Source organism: Syngnathus leptorhynchus, chromosome 16 (assembly GCF_054491065.1).
Source record: "Syngnathus leptorhynchus isolate UIUO chromosome 16, UIUO_Slep, whole genome shotgun sequence".
Lineage (NCBI taxonomy): Eukaryota > Metazoa > Chordata > Actinopteri > Syngnathiformes > Syngnathidae > Syngnathus > Syngnathus leptorhynchus.
Genome location: NC_141210.1, coordinates 6,980,967 through 6,997,765, shown reverse-complemented (window position 1 = coordinate 6,997,765; position 16,799 = coordinate 6,980,967). Strand labels below are relative to the sequence as shown.

The 16,799-nt window shown below is 41.8% G+C and overlaps 3 protein-coding genes across 6 annotated transcripts; 1 reads left to right on the top strand and 2 right to left on the bottom strand.

Moving 5' to 3' along the window:
- Positions 1-341: 341 nt before the first annotated feature.
- Positions 342-4,537, bottom strand: tefb (TEF transcription factor, PAR bZIP family member b). Of its 2 annotated transcripts, none has more exons than XM_085933223.1 (4): positions 4,294-4,537; positions 1,501-2,040; positions 1,121-1,332; positions 342-914 (listed from the first exon to the last, which is right to left on the bottom strand). In XM_085933223.1, the coding sequence occupies exons 1-4, from the start codon at positions 4,394-4,396 to the stop codon at positions 699-701; spliced, it is 1,071 nt and encodes a 356-aa protein (XP_085789349.1). In that variant the 5' UTR covers positions 4,397-4,537; the 3' UTR covers positions 342-698. The 2 variants fall into 2 exon arrangements, with proteins under 2 accessions (XP_085789349.1, XP_085789348.1); XM_085933222.1 differs by lacking the exon at positions 4,294-4,537 and adding an exon at positions 2,364-2,911.
- Positions 4,538-4,895: 358 nt separating this feature from the next.
- Positions 4,896-11,617, bottom strand: LOC147044527 (zinc finger CCCH domain-containing protein 7B-like). Of its 2 annotated transcripts, XM_085933217.1 has the most exons (22): positions 11,357-11,617; positions 11,199-11,261; positions 10,977-11,044; positions 10,725-10,761; positions 10,360-10,557; positions 10,099-10,257; positions 9,942-10,019; positions 9,819-9,870; positions 9,559-9,728; positions 8,909-9,443; positions 8,591-8,671; positions 8,341-8,502; positions 8,058-8,275; positions 7,889-7,989; positions 7,639-7,820; positions 7,196-7,287; positions 6,724-6,890; positions 6,296-6,398; positions 6,104-6,212; positions 5,906-6,030; positions 5,665-5,834; positions 4,896-5,580 (listed from the first exon to the last, which is right to left on the bottom strand). In XM_085933217.1, exons 3-22 carry the CDS (start codon positions 11,033-11,035, stop codon positions 5,400-5,402), a joined length of 2,979 nt encoding a protein of 992 aa, XP_085789343.1. In that variant the 5' UTR covers positions 11,036-11,044; positions 11,199-11,261; positions 11,357-11,617; the 3' UTR covers positions 4,896-5,399. The 2 variants fall into 2 exon arrangements, with proteins under 2 accessions (XP_085789343.1, XP_085789345.1); XM_085933219.1 differs by having other exon boundaries at positions 6,724-6,887; positions 11,199-11,617.
- On the top strand, positions 11,432-16,204 carry LOC147044526 (ran GTPase-activating protein 1-like). 2 transcript variants are annotated; one of them, XM_085933220.1, is made up of 16 exons: positions 11,432-11,763; positions 12,304-12,423; positions 12,521-12,648; positions 12,735-12,794; positions 12,879-13,058; positions 13,161-13,295; positions 13,387-13,545; positions 13,744-13,857; positions 13,966-14,065; positions 14,133-14,217; positions 14,297-14,471; positions 14,601-14,717; positions 14,794-14,899; positions 15,099-15,181; positions 15,276-15,397; positions 15,684-16,204. In XM_085933220.1, exons 2-16 carry the CDS (start codon positions 12,312-12,314, stop codon positions 15,763-15,765), a joined length of 1,758 nt encoding a protein of 585 aa, XP_085789346.1. In that variant the 5' UTR covers positions 11,432-11,763; positions 12,304-12,311; the 3' UTR covers positions 15,766-16,204. The 2 variants fall into 2 exon arrangements, with proteins under 2 accessions (XP_085789346.1, XP_085789347.1); XM_085933221.1 differs by having other exon boundaries at positions 11,440-11,763; positions 15,276-15,441.
- The last annotated feature ends 595 nt before the right edge of the window (positions 16,205-16,799 follow it).

Here is a 16,799-nt window from a genome sequence, read left to right as displayed (position 1 = left end):
TGTCGGGAAGTCACAATTCATTTTTTTTTTTTTTTAGTAACCCCTCGCCATCACCACACTACCTAAATGCAGTGGAGGGCTACTAGCGCCCTCTACCTGCAGAGTGTAGTAAAATAAACATCCTGACGTACATACCCCGCTTTCTTTCCTTCCCGATCCAAGTACCTGATTTGGACTCGATTCTTTTTCTGCCTAGGAAGGAATTAAGACACAAAATATACGTGCGACACAAGGAAAGGTGAGGGGCGCCGTTCTAAATTCACAACTGATGGCACTCATTCGCTAAAGGAAGTACGATGCAGTGATTTTAGAAAAAAAAAAAAAAAAGTAATTTTTTTGACTATCATCTGCTTGCCATTTTCACATTTCCTGACTTCCTTGAAAGCATCTCGAGACCAACCATATTTTCTGTCTGTGGGAGTGTTGCCGTCTTCCTCTGGGTGAAGGAGCCAGGCGCTCTCCACAGACCTTCCTTCCCGTGACCACCGCTGCCAGCCTAGCCCCCCCAAAGTGTGTATCAGACACTCCGGCGCCAGGATCGGACCCGCGACTGGAGCTCGACACAGTAGACCGGAGGTCAGCAAGAGTGCAAATTTGAATTTTTCCCTTGTGTTTGTGTTGAATTCTGCGGGGTAGGAAGTTCTGCTTTTGTCGGATTGATAATTCGATTTTTGGTTTTTGTTTTGTTTACCAGGTCTTTACAGCGGCCCATACTTGGCCTCATAGCGGGCAACTATGTTCTTGCAGCGACCGCAGTCTTTCCGCATCTCGGCCACTTGTTGTCGAAGGGCTGCGTTTTCCCGCTCCAGGAAGGAGGCACGCACCGTAATCTGGTTTTCTTTGAGGCGCCGGGCGTCACGGGATCGTTTGGCGGCCAGGTTGTTCTTCTTCCTCCTGGACCAATATTTGTCATCCTGAGCAAAAAGAAGACAGAATGAAGAGTTACGTTTTCTGGCTCACATTTAATCCATTTAGCAAAGGGCTGAACAATTTCGAAGAGGGAGAAAAAATAAAAAAAAAAAAAATTGAAAATTTAATTCCTCTCCATGTCGATTTGACCGCAATTAATTTCAGTAATATTTTCGACCAAACATGCTCGCGAGTGAGTGAGTCAGATTACCTTCTGTTCGTTGGGAACAAACACTTTCTTGGCTTTCTTGATCATGGGCTGCGGCTTGAGCTCCTCGTCAGAGAACTTGTGTTTGCGTGGGTTGAACAGCTCTCCCCCCGGCACGCTGGACAGGACCAGGTCGGTCGGATCCGGCTGAAAGTTAACGTCCACCTCGATGTCGTCCGGGTTGATGGGAGACGGCGTGTTACGTTGTCCACTTCCTGTCATGTATCAGAGAAGATCATTGAAATACTTAAAACATTGCCTGTACTAGCTGGTGGATTGGAATATAAAGATTGGTTTCAAATGATATATAATGTCCAACCAGAACTCTGAGGTGGCACGTGACATTTTTTTTGGACACACTTGGACTATATAAATGCTCTTACCAGGATTCTTCTTGCTGACTTCCACAGCTTTTGCCTCTTCTTTTGCTTCCTTCGGCAAAGATTCCTCTTCCTGATCATCATCTTCCTCATCCTCATCATCATCATCATCTTCTTCCAATTTGGCAGGCAGTAGCGTAGTGACAGTTACCGCTTCCTCTGGCTCTGAGGCGACCGTCGTGGTGTCGGGAGCAGGCGGAGGAGACGTAGAAGCAGACATTGTCGTCGCGCCGGGAGCGCCCGTAACCTTGAGGGCGCTTTTGCCTTTGCCTTCAGCCGGAGTCAGCGTTTTCTGCAGCTCCTCATCCTCCAGACTTGCAGGGATCCCGTTCTCCAATAAGAACTCATCCAAGTCCATGTACTCCAGATGAAAGGTCTCTCCATCGTAAGGAATGGTCTTCTCCCAAATGGCTGGGGTCAAGGAGGCTGACACGCCTCCGGCGCTGCCCCCACTGCTTCCCCTTGAAACCCCACCAACGCTGGCTGCAGCAACCCCGCCCCCCTGCACATCTTCAGCTGAGCACAGTTTCTCCTTCTCCAGCTCTGAATTGAACACAAGAGGAAAACAGAAGTTCATGTCATCGTCAAATAGGGCGTGGATGAGAAAGGGTGTCAATCACATTGACAAGGGGGGACAGTAAGTATCATAATACAATGACAGGATGTTGCACGGTCTACATACGCACCAAAATAACAATTTAGAAACGTGCAACATACGAGCCAACATAATAGAGTTGCGTTTGAGGCGCATTAACAGTGTGGGTACGCAGAATACTGCACTTGGAACTTTGTGTTCTTTTCGATTTTTGAGTAGCACCGAACGACCACTCCACATTCCCCAACACATTTTGATACTGCGGTCTTACCATCGTCGCCTTCCTCCAGAATGTTTGGAGGAGGGATGTCCATAATCTTCTTGATAACAAACGGGAAAGACTTCTGCTTAGCTTCTGGACCGACGGTTGAGTCGGGCTGATGCGCGACATCCACCGCTGCTTTACCGGGCATCGTTCGCCACCGAATTTGAAAAATTTGATGATTAAAACCGACACTGGATCACCGTCCAATTTCTGCGACGTTTAAAATCCACCCGTCGACAAAAGAACACCGATATGCGGAAACTTGACTGCTCCCCTTTGTGTTGTCTGTGCCCATGCAGAGCGTGTGTTGGGTATTCATGAGGCAAAAGCCACGCCTATTTGAGGTATAGTAGAAGCTGATTGGTTGTTTATTCTGCCATGTGACGGTACTGTCTATATGGGACACGGCAGTGTTTTTTTTTTTTTTTTTGCTTATTTTTTTTTTATTGATCGAGACAAATTCCGTTTCTTTTAAATGCAACTTGAATCGCAAATGTGTCTTAAAAACAACAGCAAGTAATTCATATCAAATGCAGATCGTCAAAACGCTGAAATAACACGTCGGATATTTTTGCAATATAGTCACAAAACCAACCCGCGGCTATATGACAACTTGTCACTTGCACAATGTTGCTAAGCAGACAAAAAAAAAAGGTTGCAAAGCACCGTTGGTGGGTTGCAGGCGAGTCGCGAGAACACTCGTGGCAAAACACGTGCACCCCGCCTTCACCCGCGAACGTGACAGTACACTGTGGAGGGGGCGTGGCCGCGTGCTGTTCCCCGCGTGCTGCTCCGCACGTGCTGCAAACTGACGTTCTTGTCAGTGGAAGAGACGCAATTTTTAAAAAAAAGAAAAAGAAAAGATGATTTACAAAATTGAAAAAATAATCAATGGAGAAAAAGGATCGATTCAATCGACATTTTTTATTATGGTACGTATAGGTTCACAACTAAAGGTTTTGTACTGCACGGTCATGACGCCTATGATTTGGGTGACCGATTTTTATATATTTATTTTATTTTTTAAATCGATTTTTTTATTATTTAACAGCTTAGAGTTGATCTACATCACGCTTTGGTGCACGCATCGGGGAAAGCGCGAGAGAGAGAAAAAAAAGAGGGGGCAGTAAGGAAACTGGTCAAAATCTAAGCAATTTTTTACTAAAGTAACACACAAAGGAGTTAACTACTATATTTTTTCAAAACAACACATTATAATGGCTGATTATTATTTATTAGGTAAATAAAATTTAATCGTGAGTGGCTAATGTGTGAAAACAAGGGAGGTAATTGAGCTGTCAATACTGCCCTCTAGTGGGCATTCTTACAGCGAACTAATATACGTATTACAAATATTTTAAAAAGCGTATTCTGATTTTCCACTGCAAAGAAAACATTTTAATCAGCATGAATATTTTTTAATAGTAAAGTTAATCTCAGTAATTTCCTTTTCAAACTGTTTCAAATAGTCTGCTATACATTTCCAGGAAGAGCAAAATACTTGACGCCACACCAACTCTCGTCAGCTACTATACAGAGTATAATTTTTCTATAAAATTGGAATAAGTACACCTCTGCATAATATCAACTGTATCCCAATTAACATGTTACTTAGCGGTCACACGCCCCCTCGCCAGCATCCGACCGCGCATACCCAGGGGGGGGGGGGCAGTTTCACTATTCTAAGTCATGAAACCAAGACTGATTAAAAATTGACAATATGGTGGTAGCGTGCACAAAAACACCCTTAAAATCCACATATGGTCATTTGGAATAATTGTAATTAGAGGCCGAAGTTATCAACACAATCGCATCAAACCACATGAGTTCATTGACGCACAAAGCAATTCTTTTTTTGGGGCCAAGTTCCGAATGCAGCCAACTATCAGGTACAACAAACTATGTTGAAGAAGAAAAATGAGTGAAAATTTCTTACCGATATCATCAAAATCTGGGAAAGAGAAAGGATAATCAGCCAAGGATCTGATGAGATCAGGAACTTCCCCCCTTTCTCCAATGATATGATTTAAGGTTGACATCTTTGAAGGATGACGAGGAAAAACAGCGAGTCTCTTGGTCGGTGCTCTCGAACAAGACTTTGGAAGAACTTTCAAGCAGCTCAAGTCACTCACATCACGGGGACGCCTGCATGTGCCGAAACAACTTGCTTTGGAATAACTCAGGTAAATCCCGCCTTTTATTGCGGATGGCGCAAAACGATTGAGGGAAATACCTGTCACTCTAAACTTTTAACCAATCATGGAGCAAGGGGATGGGGCAAAACGAGAAGAACAACATTGCTTCAGCACATGCTTCGCACTCGAGCACATTTGCAACACGCACCGCTGCACGTGGAAGAAGTTGCTGCGTGGGAGGGAGGTACACATGCGCCATCTAGCGGCCACTATTATCACTACGTGATGAATTAGGATATTGTATGTGATGCATAGTTTACCCGAAGTTAAAGAGTTTTTAAATGAATAGAGAAGTGGTGTTTGTTTTGTTTAAGTGCATATTCCCAACAAAAATCAGAATACACATGATGCAAACTTTTAATTTGTCCACAATAAGATGAAACCGTGAACTACAGGTTTTAAAACATTATTCCGAAAATCTTAGCAGATGTAAACAAAAGTACAAAATGTGGAAATAGCCTTGATCATGCCACTTATTAAATTACAAGGCCTATCAAGAGAACATTGTCTGCATGGAATAATTATCTTTTATATAGAGTTGTATGACAGTGTTGTGCAGGATTTTGTCATAAATTTTTATTGGCGCAATTTCACGAGCAATAGAGAAAAAGACAACACAAAACTCAGTTTTAAAATACCTGTCATTTCCCAAAAAACAGTTACTGTGAATAGTTCGTTTTTGTTTTCCTGGATTCCCTTGTTGTCTAAAAAAAACCAAAACATTTTTCTATGAGGCCCGAATTGAAAACAAATTGATTGAAATCATTGAAAATTGTGCAGTAAAGACAAAATAAAATAAAATGCTGTTTGAAAAAAACAACAACAACAATTGGTTCTTTCGTAATTCTTAGTGTTGAAGTAGAAAGTTGTACTGTCCGTAGTCGTCATCATCGGGCATGATGAGAAGATCTTCCCTGGCTTTGTCCAATTTGCGGCGCAGGAAATTCCGTCTCTCGATCCACTCCTGCAACTCCTCGCGACTGTGGGCAAAGTCACAACTGGCGCCTTCGGGGCAGTCAGCTTCAGACCTAACACGCAGCACAAACATAAACCAAAAATACTAATAGTGGTTTTCATATTCAATATGTTGGCCGGGTGATGACTTTACTTACTTGGTACAGAGCTGGAAAGAAACACCGGGGAAACGGTGGGTCCATTTCAAAGCCTCGTCTTCTCCTTCACAACTGAACAGGCGCTCCTTGTGCTTGGCGGAGGAAATGTGTCGTTGCCATTGTCGCTCGCCGTTACTGTGCTTGCCACACAGAGGACAGTAGATGCCGCACTGAAACGTAGAACGCAAATATAATTCATCATGAAATCGCAAGCGGGAATATAATCATAAACTCTACCCACCGTTGGTTCCGGATTATCTGTTGGCATGACGATGTCTTTTTCTTGGGCGGGCGCGGTTTTGTCTGCTTGGCAATTTTGTGCGGTTAATGTCAGCCACATTTTGTATATCTGCAACATATCAATGACTGTAAAGGAAGGAGGGATACAATCATCAATTAGGGAACAGTTCCAAAGATTTTTTTTGTTTCAATAACTCGCCATTTTGAGTCTTCATATACATCCACATCTCTTTTTCTTCTGGGCTGTGGGCAAAGGAACACTTGTCACCGTAGTCACATTTCTTCTTTGCCAACATCTGGGCGCACAACTGCAAATAAAAAAAATAAAAAAAAAGTTAATAAACCACGGAAAGAAATCGGAGTGAACTAATTCAACAACTTCTCAACTCACTTGATATTGTGCGGGAAAGTATTTTGTTGGAAGCGGTCTGACAGGGACCCAATTATTTTTATCCAAGGACTTCACCATGAGCGTGTTTTGCTCGCTCATCCACCTGGGAGTGTTCATTGTTTGTACGTGAAAAGAAGAGGGAGTGTGAGCAGCTGAATGTTGAAAATATGTAGAAAAACAAAAGGACTAAAAATACCGGTGAGACGTCAGAACAAGGAAGGCTTTCCTTTTCTGCTAGTCTAAATAAGCACTTCATTTACCAATCAAAACCTAAATGATCATTTTTGTTTCACAAAAATTGTCTGACATTAAAAGAAGTATTTTTATGATGTCAATGTACAGATTTGACTTTTTCTAGAATTGTTTTTGATGAATTAGGTAAATTTAATTTGTGGCATAGCACACATTTTCCTGCTCCTTTTACTTACGGGTGCTTGGCCTTGCCGGAGCAATACTTGAGCTGTATGTCTGGCGTACTTATGTGGCCGTCTTGGAAGCAGCTTGCACAGATAAACTTCATCTTCATGTTCAAACTTTTGCCTTTTAGTATGTCCACATCGTTTGTAGCAGCAGCAGTAGTAGCAGCAGTAGCCTGCTTAAAAATAAAGGATACAAAGCTAATTGGAGCTAGTTTTCAATCTAATCGGTGCTTAGTTGTTAGTGGAGTTAAGTAGTTTAATCATGCAACATTCACGGAAAATAAATTGATGAAATATGAGGGGGAAAACAGAGGCAATAGCAAAATGGAGGATGGAGCATGAGCAATGACTGCAAGTGATTATGAAAACAAAGATCTTCCTCATCACATTTAAAAAAAAAAAAAAAAGAATTGTTTGACATTGTCAGCTGATACTGATATTATTTGCAATGTAAAAAACAAAAAACAAAAATCTGCCTTACTCGACTTGATCTGAATTTTCTTTCGTTTCCGGAATTCTGCTCCTCTTTATCATATTTTGCTGAGACTTTAACAATCTCATCAGCAGTGATACCTAGAAAAAAGCACACGTCAAAAAGACGAATTCACTAATTGAAAGAAACTAAACGGAAGGTTTCCCCAAAGATAATACAAATGATTGAAACAATACTTTTATTTCTTTAGTGGGTGTTTGAATCTTATTACCGACTGGCTTATATATTCTTCCACCGGGGAAACAAAATGATCATTTAAAAAAAAATCTGTTCCAGTGCCGCTCCGAGTATTAAAATGTGAGCGCTAACTTCATTAATCCCATCCAGCACTGATGAAAACATGCAAAAACATTCAATGCCATGGGAAACGTTGATGAAGAAATGATGACGATAAATCCCCGGATAGAATATTCAACGACACGTTTCCTCACCTGTGTCTCTCTGCACCTTCCAGGTTTGCAGCTCGATGACGGAGTGAGCGTTATGACACTTGTGCTCCCCGAGGCATCCGTCGTATGACTTTTGGCTGCACACTTTAAAGTGGGCCAATATATTAAATGGACGCACTTTTCTGTAGTTGCTCTGAGAAGTCTTCACTTCAAATGTTAAACATCTGACGGGCACAAAGTCGACAAAATAAAAATATGCATTACGGTGAGTCGATATTTGTGTTCTACTCACTTGTTAGCGTCGAAGGAGTGATGGACGTGAACGTTTGAGCACACTGTGTGATTGTCTCTGCAGCGCCGACTGATAATCCGAGGTTTACTGTCATAGCACTCCTTGCAGACAAAAAGATCCAAATGAACAACTCCCCAAAAAAATTCTACATTTTCATCTCCATCCTGACCTGACAGAGGAAGATGAAATTGCCCTTGTGTTCCTGTCGAAGGCGTATGATGCTGTTCACAGGGTCTATGTCGGCAACAGTCGATGGTCCGAACAGTAAATTTCTGTCCAGGGTCCCTTTCCTTTCCTCGGTCCAAACGTCAATTTCCAGCTGGTTGTAGGCGTAATTGCATTTTTCCCCAAACTTACAAATGCCCAGATCTTCATACTTTGGATGATCTATATAGAAAACAAAACAATGGTTGGTTTTCTATCAAATCAAAAGGACAAAATGTCATTTTTACGTTTGCAGAGAAGAAAAGGCCCCGTAATGAACGTCCATGTCGGTGGCTGTCGCACTCTGGTCCATTCCGAAGGTAAATCTGTCTTTCGTCTACACAGGAGAATTTCTCGCTTACAGTTGTGGCCTGGCTCGGGTTTGTAAATGAAGGAGTGAACCCCTTGACCTGGAAACATTTTTTTTAAAATTATAATTAATATTTTGGACAACACAGAAGTATAAAGCTGGGCAAATGTCCAGATTAAGCTGCCTACCTTCGCGAGGAATGCAATTCCAACAGGCCTGCGTGAAGTCGTGGGTGGCCCACAAAGGGTTTGAGACTTGAGTTTGTGTTACTAAAGGGCAGAGAAAGAACATGGAGAACACAAACTAGTTTCACATATTGTGATAAAGTTTCCTGTGATAAACATTTGACCTCTCAGTGCCACACGTGTTTAGGAAAACCGGCATTTGTCACTTTTTAAAGTCAAAACAGTATGCGCTCACAAGGTGACTAAATATCTCCATCTGGAAGAATAAATGATTCCATCTGCACCTTAGCCAATAATCATTTTTCAACGAGTTGTAATTACCAGAAGAGCTGAAAAAGATGAGCGAGTCCAGGCTTTTTGCTTTCGACAAGCGTACGGGCACAGAATGCCCCTCGACTTTCCCGGCGGGAAACGTGTCCAAGGAATCGAGCGAGTCCAGCTGGCTCGAACGGAGTTGAGCGGACGGGTCACGGGTGAGCCTCACAGGTTGATATTTATCAAGCAAGTCATCAAAAGAATTATCTAATTGTTCTAGGTTTGTTTTAGGTTGAGTGGCTTTTAGCGATACGCCGCATGCAGTTGGCATTAAGAGGTCATCTAGAGAATCTAGTGTTGTTGACTTCAAACGCATATCTTCTCCACCTCCAGGGAGGTTATCAGAGGAATGCGGACCCTGTGGAGCTGATAGGTCATCAAGGGCATCTAGTGAGTTGTGACCACCAAAGGAAAGGGAGATCTTGGGGTTAAATTGACTCATGGGAGAGGTAAAAAAAGCTGGGGGGAGCTGAGGCCTTGAGGCAGGAAGCAAAAAAGTGCTTTTCCCACTGGGAGGTGAGGCTACTTTCGGATTGTGGACCTAGAAGAGGAGAAGAAAACAAATTCTGGATCTTGAATATATTTTTTTCCCAAACGAGTGTCTATTTATTTCACAAATTGATTTATTGTGTTCTTCTCACAATGCTAGCAATTACCTCAACAGGTAAATGTTCATTGGGGACACAATCAAGAAGGTTGTCCAGGTCATCTCCTAAGAGCTCAGAGTCCTCCAAAGCATCCTGCCTGTCCAAGTCTGAGATGGCAGACTCTTGCCTGACATTTGCGTTGCGAAGGGCAAAGCATTGAGGCACGCCAGGAAAACTGACTAAGGAGATACAGGTCCAAAAAAATGCATTCAGGATCTACATGTTGGTGAAAATAGCCATGTGGTTGCTGCAATGTCGATGATACTCACCTGGTGCAATTCTACTCAAAGGGTTTTGAATATTTCCGATATGATAAGACACCTAGGCATGAGAAACACATTAAAATGATAGTCATATCTAAGACACAATGAAAAAAAAAAATTAACTCACACCTTGCTGATGTAGGGTTTTTGTTTTTTTAGTCCCAGATGGTTCATAAGTTCCTCTGCGAGTTCATTTACCTTTTTGTCCTGTGATTAGACACAAATTGAATTTCTGCACTGGGACGGTAAAGAATATTTCTGCAATGTCCAAATGTGTATGATTTACCTGATGTGCGATGAGCAAACAGTTGCTCGTGCAGTCATAAGCCTCCTTGTACTTGCCCAGCTGCTTCAAGCAAAGGGCCTTCAAGTAGAACACTTTGTGGCTTTTTTTACACAACTCCAGAGCTTTATCGCAGTCCTTTATGCAATTATCATATTTATTCTGGAAAAAGGCATTAAAATTGCAGGTGAGCGAATAAGGAAATGATTTTGAAGGAAGGAGAATTTCAATACAATAAGTTTCGAGAAAGCAGATCAATCTCACCATGCTGTGGTAAGCAGTTGCTCGGTTGACATATAGACTCTCCACTAAATCCTGAGGAATCTCGAATCCTTCAAGTGAGAAATATTCAGAAACATTCAAGCCTTCGCTGAACTGCCTCACTGCCTGCTTCCAGTGGCCGTCCCTGAACAAGTTGTTGCCCTCCTCAAGAAGGTTGCAGATCAACTTCATTAAAAAGTCCTGTGGATCAGAACACAGTTAGATGTGTTGATATTGTCGCACAAAATTTATTTGGTCTTGTCACTCCTGTTACCAACCTACATAAGAGTTAAGATGTGGATCTTACATTTGTAAACTAACCTATTAGCAGAGAGGAAACAGAGAAAAGACACAAGATTTTGTTGTACCTTGTAGCCTTCAGGATCCGGGTATGGCACTGAAGACCTGAGAAGAATGCAGAAAAATGTGAAGAAAAAAAAACCAGCCTGAAAATAAAGTTTGGAGTCTAAGCACACTGGTAATTTATTGACAAAAACACACGAGATCCTTCTTTAGTGCAAAGGAATTAAATCTGAATTTAGAGAGAAATTTATGTTCTAATTGATATTGATTTGGTGTATGAACATTCCTGATGAAGATGTGTAAAAGTCAAATCTTACTGTATGAAATTCAGAGCTTTTTGGATTTCTTTCTTGCGTTTCTGCCTCTGCGAGTCCATTCTTACTCCCTGCGAGAATGGGGGAGAAAAATGCAAAGAGAGGGGGGTCACATGTAATGAACGCGTTCCTAGTTTCAATAGGAACATTTTAAGCGATATTTGGGCTAATTGTTTAGAAATGAAACATGGCGCCACTGCCTAGCAGAACTTAGAAAGCACCTACCTTCTTTAAGTGAGGAAGTTCATTGATGAGCAAACAAAATGGTGTGATGTAGCAGGGGGATGACTTCCAGCGGCAAATATATTACATTAGTGCACGATTTATCACGACGACTGCTCGCAGTTAGGATAAACCAGACTATTAGGTTTCTGATAGCTTACTTTCGATTTCTCTTGAAGTCCAGATCACATGACGTCAGCTAACTCCCCAGCAAAGATAATCACTATCGGAACAAACGTCGTATGATTCCCTCTGATTTAATCTGGAGTGTTCGTCAGTCAATCGCAAAACAATTTACGCTGTCTGTCAAATAATGATTCCAGAAATTTCTGAGGAAATTATGTGGTTTGAGTCTGAATTTTGATGGTCTGTACTGAGAATATTTTTTTTTTTTTTGGAGCTTAAGATGGGAACGTGAACGCGTCAGTGTAGGCTAATAGAACTACAACTCCCTTGTCTACCAAATAAGTCGTAAAGCAGTTTGTTGTGGTGCTGAACTGTCGTTTGAACGTCAGGAACGAGCGGGAGCCTGAACTCGACGGCATTCATTGACAACTGCAGTGCTCGGGTATTGTTTTTATTCATATAATTATCATAATAACAGATTTGGTTTTGTCTTTGACTATTCTTAAGTCGCTGTAGTACATAACTGTCGGTTGTGTTTGTCTGCGGCGTGCGGTTGAACCACACGAGGGGCCGAATCACGTTCCAACACTTTCCACGTTACAACTGTCAATAATTAACTCCACTGTTATCATACACTTCGCACCAAAATAAAAGATTTAAATATTTAGTCAAATGCTTTCTTTCGGAATTTCCACCCATTGATGCGATTTGATAGCAACTGTATGTCTCCTTGATAAGGTTTGTAGTTCGAAGTTAGCATCAGGTGGCTAACGCTTGACCAAGCTAGCCGGTTGCAAATAACATCATGAAAAAAAAATCAATACTGTACATAACGATAAGAATTTCACATATCTGACAGGCTGAATTGGATCAGCGGATATTTTGCATTTGATGCAAAGTCAATGATCAGTTGAATGTCATAATTTGCTGATTGGTTACGTGTTATTGATGAGTGTCATGCAGTTTTGTTTTTTTTCCCCAGGTATCCTAATGGCGACAGACATTGTTTCACAGTTGGCCGACTCCCTGGCCAAAGCTAAAGTTGTAGAAGGGGAGCTGAGTTACAAAGGACAGGGGAGAAAGCTCGATGATTCTAAATCAGGTGCGAGATGGTGCACTTGCCATTCTTTCAGCCAAGGAAGGAATGATAGAAACACATTTTGTGCTACTTTCTGTCTTAACCATTTTTTTAATTCTAGTTGAAGAGATTGTGAAGGAGATCGAGAACTTTGAAGGTCTCCAAGCTCTACGATTGGAAGGAAACACTGTGGGTGTTGAGGCAGCTAAAGCCATCGCCAAGGCCCTTGAGACAAAGAGCCTGTTCAAGGTTTCACCAATATACTTTTGATTTCACTGAGGGTGACTCAAGAAAAAAAAAGTAGCAATAAGTTAGAAAACCTTTTTTTCTTTCAGCGCTGTTACTGGAGTGACATGTTTACTGGCCGTCTCCGCTCTGAGATCCCGCCTGCTCTGGTAACAACATTGTCCTAACTGGGTCTTCTTTAAATGTTCTCTTCACTTACAGGGTCTTAATATTTTTCTCTCTTTCTGTCAAAGAATTCACTGGGTGATGCTCTCATGCTGGCGGGTGCCAAGCTGACCGTTTTAGATCTCAGTGACAACGCCTTCGGCCCAGACGGGGTGAAGGGAATTGAGAGGTTGCTCAAAAGCTCTTCCTGCTACACTCTTCAGGAACTACGACTCAACAACTGCGGCATGGGTATTGGAGGGGGAAAGGTAAATCAACCTCAATCGAGGCGTATTTTAAATTGATTGAATTTTCTATAGGTTGATTGTGCTCCAGTTTAAACAGTAAAAACTATGTTGTGCACTTGTCAGATATTAGCTGCTTCGCTGATTGAGTGCCATAAAAAGTCCAGCGCAGAAGGTCCGCCTCTCAGCCTGAAAGTGTTCATCGCCGGGAGGAATCGTCTGGAGAATGACGGCGCCACTGCTCTCGCTCAAGCTTTCCAGGTAGAGAAGTCAAAGAACCAATTGGAGTTCTACAGGAAATGCTACTGTCCGGAAAACAATTTTGTTGTATAAGCGCGTAATTTGTTTTCAGTTAATGGGCAGCCTGGAGGAGATCCACATGCCCCAAAATGGCATCAATCACCCCGGTGTAAAAGCCCTGGCGACGGCTGTACAGCACAATCCAAACCTGCGCACCCTCAATCTCAATGACAACACCTTCACTGAGAAGGGTGCCATTGCCATGGCTCAGGTATGATTACAAATATTGCATAATGATCATGTTATAACCAAGACCTACTTTTATTATCTGACAGCAGCTTGCAAGCTTTAAGGCTTAAAGCTTATGCTTAAACTGTAATGTAAAATTTGAAAATATGATTAATCGGACATGAGTGTTGACTAAGATTATTTTGTTTCTGTGTTAATACTCTTTTTCTGTCATTCACAGGCCTTGAAACATTTACGAAGCATCCAGGTGATCAATTTTGGAGACTGTTTGGTGCGCCCAGTTGGAGCAGCAGCGATCGCTGAAACGGTTTCAGAAGGACTCCCCATCTTGAAGGTCTGAGTGTTCATTTGGCCTGTCTGTTGTATATTACAATTTATGAGATTGGCATGATAAAATGAACTTCATCTCCTATCTGACCAAATACTCGGTTCCAATACACAGGAACTTAATCTGTCATTCGGAGAGATAACTGAAGATGCCGCACTGGCTGTGGCCCATGCTGTCAAGAACAAGAATCAGATGGAAAAACTGGATTTAAATGGTAAAAAAAAAGAAAAGTATATTCCTCTGTTGTGACTACATATAATACGCTCAACCTTGTTTGGCAGGAAACTGCCTGGGAGAGGACGGCTGCAAAGTTCTGAGAGATTTCATGGAAGACAGCAACATGGCCGAGCTTCTGGCATCACTCAGGTAACGTTCAAGTTCATTTACATTTGTGTTTATAACACAATTTTGTCGATTATCAAAATTGGTTTTCTTTTTATTTTAGTGATGATGAGGGTGAACCAGGAGATGAGGAGGATGACGATGAGGATGATGGCGATGATGACGACGAAGATGATGAGGAGGTGGATGAAGAGGAGGAAGAGGAAGACGAGGATGAGGAAGAGGAGGAGGAAGAGGAGGAGGAAGAAGAGGAGCAAGATTTAAACATTGGCAGCAAGGTAAGTCGGATCAGCATGCTTCTCATGAGGAGAATTCAATAATACAGATAGACTTAATACTTTTTTTTCCCCCCGCTTAATTAAATATCAGCCAAACTTTTTTTTCTAAAACCGTCTTTGCCTTTCCAGTTATCCACACCCCCATCAGCACAACGACCGCCCGACGTCTCATCCTTTCTCAGTTTTCCGTCGCCGGATAAACTGCTCAGGCTGGGGTCCAAAAGAGCAGCACTGATTGAACAGCAGGTATAATATAAGAGAAGACTTTTCGGTGACCCGTATATGACCTATCGTCAACGACGTTCCATTTTTTTGTGGCCAGGTGGATGTGAGCGATGCGAGAAAAACAGCTGAAGCCTTTCTCAAAATTGCGTCTGTGTATAAAGAGGACAATAATGAAGTCAAGAGTGCAGTCTTGGAAAGTGTCGGTGAGAGTTTTTTTTTTTTTTTTTGGGTGGAATACAAAGAGCACCTTTTTTTGTGTGTGTTGTAATTTTACAATACTGTTTCCATATCAAATTCTTCATTAGTGTAGTTTCTTTCCAATTTACGCAAGATAAAATGTGCTTTTGGACTTTCTTGGTACTGTATCCATAAAAGCGAATCCCTCCTTTTTTCTTCTTACAGATGCCCTTTTGAGGAAAGCCTTTTCTTCTATCCAAGGCTACAACTTTGTATCCTCTTTGCTCGTGTTGCTGGGGCTTCTTAAGGTGAGCGGAATCAGATTCCTTCGACCTCCGTGTCCTTTTGAGTCTCTGTACCAACTTCCTCTTCTCTCTCCGTCCGCTCCTGTCGTCATCTCAGAGTGAAGACAAGGTGAAGCCTGTGCTGGTGGTCGCCGGTCACCTACAGGCCTTGGAGCACGCCGTTCGTCAGGATTACTTCCCCAAAGAAAGTGTGGCTGTGCTGGAGGCCTTCATGTCCCGGTAAGGGCGTGACAGAATGAGCCAATCAGCAAGGCAGCTTCCAGGTATAAAACATCGCTCAATACTCACCAGGAAACAATGGTGACTCTTCACATTGATGTATTCTTGATAAATGAATTTCCTGCAAGCATTAACTAGGACAAAGGAAGGTAGGTGACTGTGATTTCAGCTAATTTGATGAAATGACAAATACGGTAGCATTAACATCATGTTTTGAAGCCCGTCATGCATGATTGGCCATTATAGGAGTTGCGTACTGATGACAGAAATGTTTTTTATCCCCCAGAAACAACAAGGCTTTGGAGTCCTGTGGCTCTTCTCGATACAAGCTTCAGTCCACCTTGCAGACGACACGCACGGAGAGCTGAGGACCGTGGGTGAACACAAATAACGCACAAATTTTAATTAAAGGGGCATCATCCTCATTTTAATCAATCATTACCGTCTTGCATTTTTGGGGAAGATCTGGTTGCTTGAACATGCAGTGTTTTGTTGCGCAACACTTCGATGACATCTTTGGAACCGCTGGTATTTTTAAAAATAAAAATCGGGACTGCCAGGCAGGTGGCACTCATCTGCTGGCTACACAACACGTTATATTGGACTATGTACATAACAGTAGTTTTTGGTTTTGTATCTATTTGCTTTTTTTTTTCTATTTTGAAGCTATAAGCTGTAATGTGCTATGACTGACCCATTAAATGTATTGTTAAAGTGAAGGTAAACTACAAAAGGGATGTATTTTTTTTGACTAGAGTCACAAACTGTTATGGCTCTGCGTCGTTAAAATAAATTTCGTTGATTTTACCTTGTTGGCGTGTTTTGTGCTTTATTTAGGTCGGTTTTACATTTATAGAGTTACAGCACACACACACACGTAGATGTACTTGAGCTGGAATGAAATTTGAGATTATTTTCTTAAGTTTAGGATTCGGAATCCATTTGACTAGTCATGCTTCATTGCAGCGTCTCAGCCTTTTAACTAGTCCGAAAATGTAAAACCAAGGTGTTAATTTGCAGTTGGGGGTGCAGGGATCAAAGGTCACAAGAGGAAGAATTTACCAAAGACTCGTTCATCCATTGGACTCCACAGACTCCGGTGAACACGCTGGACGTAGAATTTTGAAAAGTCGCTGGCATTGATATTTTCTCGTTCTTATTTTTTTCTTTTCATATCAACTTCTGCATGAAGGTAAGATATTTAGTTGTTTCAAGTTCCTGAATAATTGCAACCTGCTACTCTCAAAGGTTATAATGTAGTAAAGATTTCCATGTGTCTCACTAAAGATATTTCTATTTTGACACTTATCAAGGCAGTATTGCTTTTATTTTTATTGAGTTAGGTGGATTGTAGCAGTTAACCAACACTATTCTTGTCAGCATGATAGTTTTGATATTTTTT

Coding starts and splice junctions, on each gene's coding strand:
- LOC147044527 (XM_085933217.1), bottom strand. CDS start 11,035: ATGGACTCGCAGAGGCAGAAACGCAAGAAAGAAATCCAAAAAGCTCTG. Junction 8,276..8,340: donor GCCTTTTCTTCTCTGCAAAC/GTAAAAATGACA, acceptor TTTTCTATATAG/ATCATCCAAAGTATGAAGAT. Junction 5,581..5,664: donor TCTTTCCAGCTCTGTACCAA/GTAAGTAAAGTC, acceptor GCTGCGTGTTAG/GTCTGAAGCTGACTGCCCCG.
- LOC147044526 (XM_085933220.1), top strand. CDS start 12,312: ATGGCGACAGACATTGTTTCACAGTTGGCCGACTCCCTGGCCAAAGCT. Junction 12,424..12,520: donor GCTCGATGATTCTAAATCAG/GTGCGAGATGGT, acceptor TTTTAATTCTAG/TTGAAGAGATTGTGAAGGAG. Junction 15,182..15,275: donor TGTTGCTGGGGCTTCTTAAG/GTGAGCGGAATC, acceptor TCGTCATCTCAG/AGTGAAGACAAGGTGAAGCC.
- tefb (XM_085933222.1), bottom strand. CDS start 2,505: ATGCCCGGTAAAGCAGCGGTGGATGTCGCGCATCAGCCCGACTCAACC. Junction 2,041..2,363: donor TCTGGAGGAAGGCGACGATG/GTAAGACCGCAG, acceptor TGTTCAATTCAG/AGCTGGAGAAGGAGAAACTG. Junction 915..1,120: donor TTGTTCCCAACGAACAGAAG/GTAATCTGACTC, acceptor CTTTTTGCTCAG/GATGACAAATATTGGTCCAG.